The 793-nt window shown below is 58.9% G+C and overlaps 1 protein-coding gene across 1 annotated transcript in view; it reads right to left on the reverse strand.

Moving 5' to 3' along the window:
* Nucleotides 1-793, reverse strand: part of ABCA7 (ATP binding cassette subfamily A member 7) — a 17,827-nt gene that overhangs the window by 7,537 nt on the left and 9,497 nt on the right. The window contains 3 exon segments of the mRNA XM_031063265.1: nt 367-465; nt 541-665; nt 741-783. Coding sequence (XP_030919125.1) covers nt 367-465; nt 541-665; nt 741-783 — 267 coding nt within the window.

Genomic DNA, 793 nt, shown 5'->3' on the forward strand with positions numbered 1-793 from the left:
GAGCTCTGTGCATTGTGTTTCAAGGCTTACAGCAGGTATTTGAAATAAGCAAACATTGTTTTAACCAAAGGTACCTCTACTTATAGCGGTTGGATAGAACTACTGTCAATATGCTCTTGCTTTGTGTGATTGGTCAACAAACTTTTAAAGTGAGTTGTAACATTAAGTTCTTGGTCTGCTGCCTGGGATGTGAGCTGCTGGCATCTTCCCATTGTCATAACCATGTAATGAGAGTGATGCTGGAAAATAAAACAGCTCGAGGCACGTTCCACAGCAGCCCCATCCCGTTCGTGATCTGTAAATAGCCCCCCTTGCCGGCGTCAAAGGGCTCTGAGGAGGGGGCTAAACCACCCCCCGGACACTCACCCCTTCCCCTCTTCCTTCATGCACTTGGTGCCGAAGCCGGGCTCAGCCAGGAGCGCCTCCAGCAGCCGGGCTGTGTCGGGATCTCCCGGGGCATCGTTGCTAAAGGGGGACACAGGAGTGAGCTGGTGGCACCGGGGCACCGGGGACACGGCGGGCAGAGGGCTGCGGACGCACCTGAAGAAGGTGAACTGCTGCCCGTACATCCAGGGCTGGAGCTGCAGCGGCGGGTACCTCCCGAAGGGCGGCACGATGAGGCTGAAGAGCAGCGCGATGCACACGAACACGGCGGGGAGGACGATCTGAGCCCGCAGGGGGGGATCAGGGCTGGCTCTGCCTCATGCCCTGCCCCATCCCCTCCCTCCCCTCGGCCCCACCTGCGCCAAGAAGCCGCGGGTGCCGCGCCGAGCGTGGAGCATCCTCTTGGGGA

The sequence above is a fragment of the Geospiza fortis genome, unplaced genomic scaffold (assembly GCF_000277835.1).
Source record: "Geospiza fortis unplaced genomic scaffold, GeoFor_1.0 scaffold241, whole genome shotgun sequence".
Lineage (NCBI taxonomy): Eukaryota > Metazoa > Chordata > Aves > Passeriformes > Thraupidae > Geospiza > Geospiza fortis.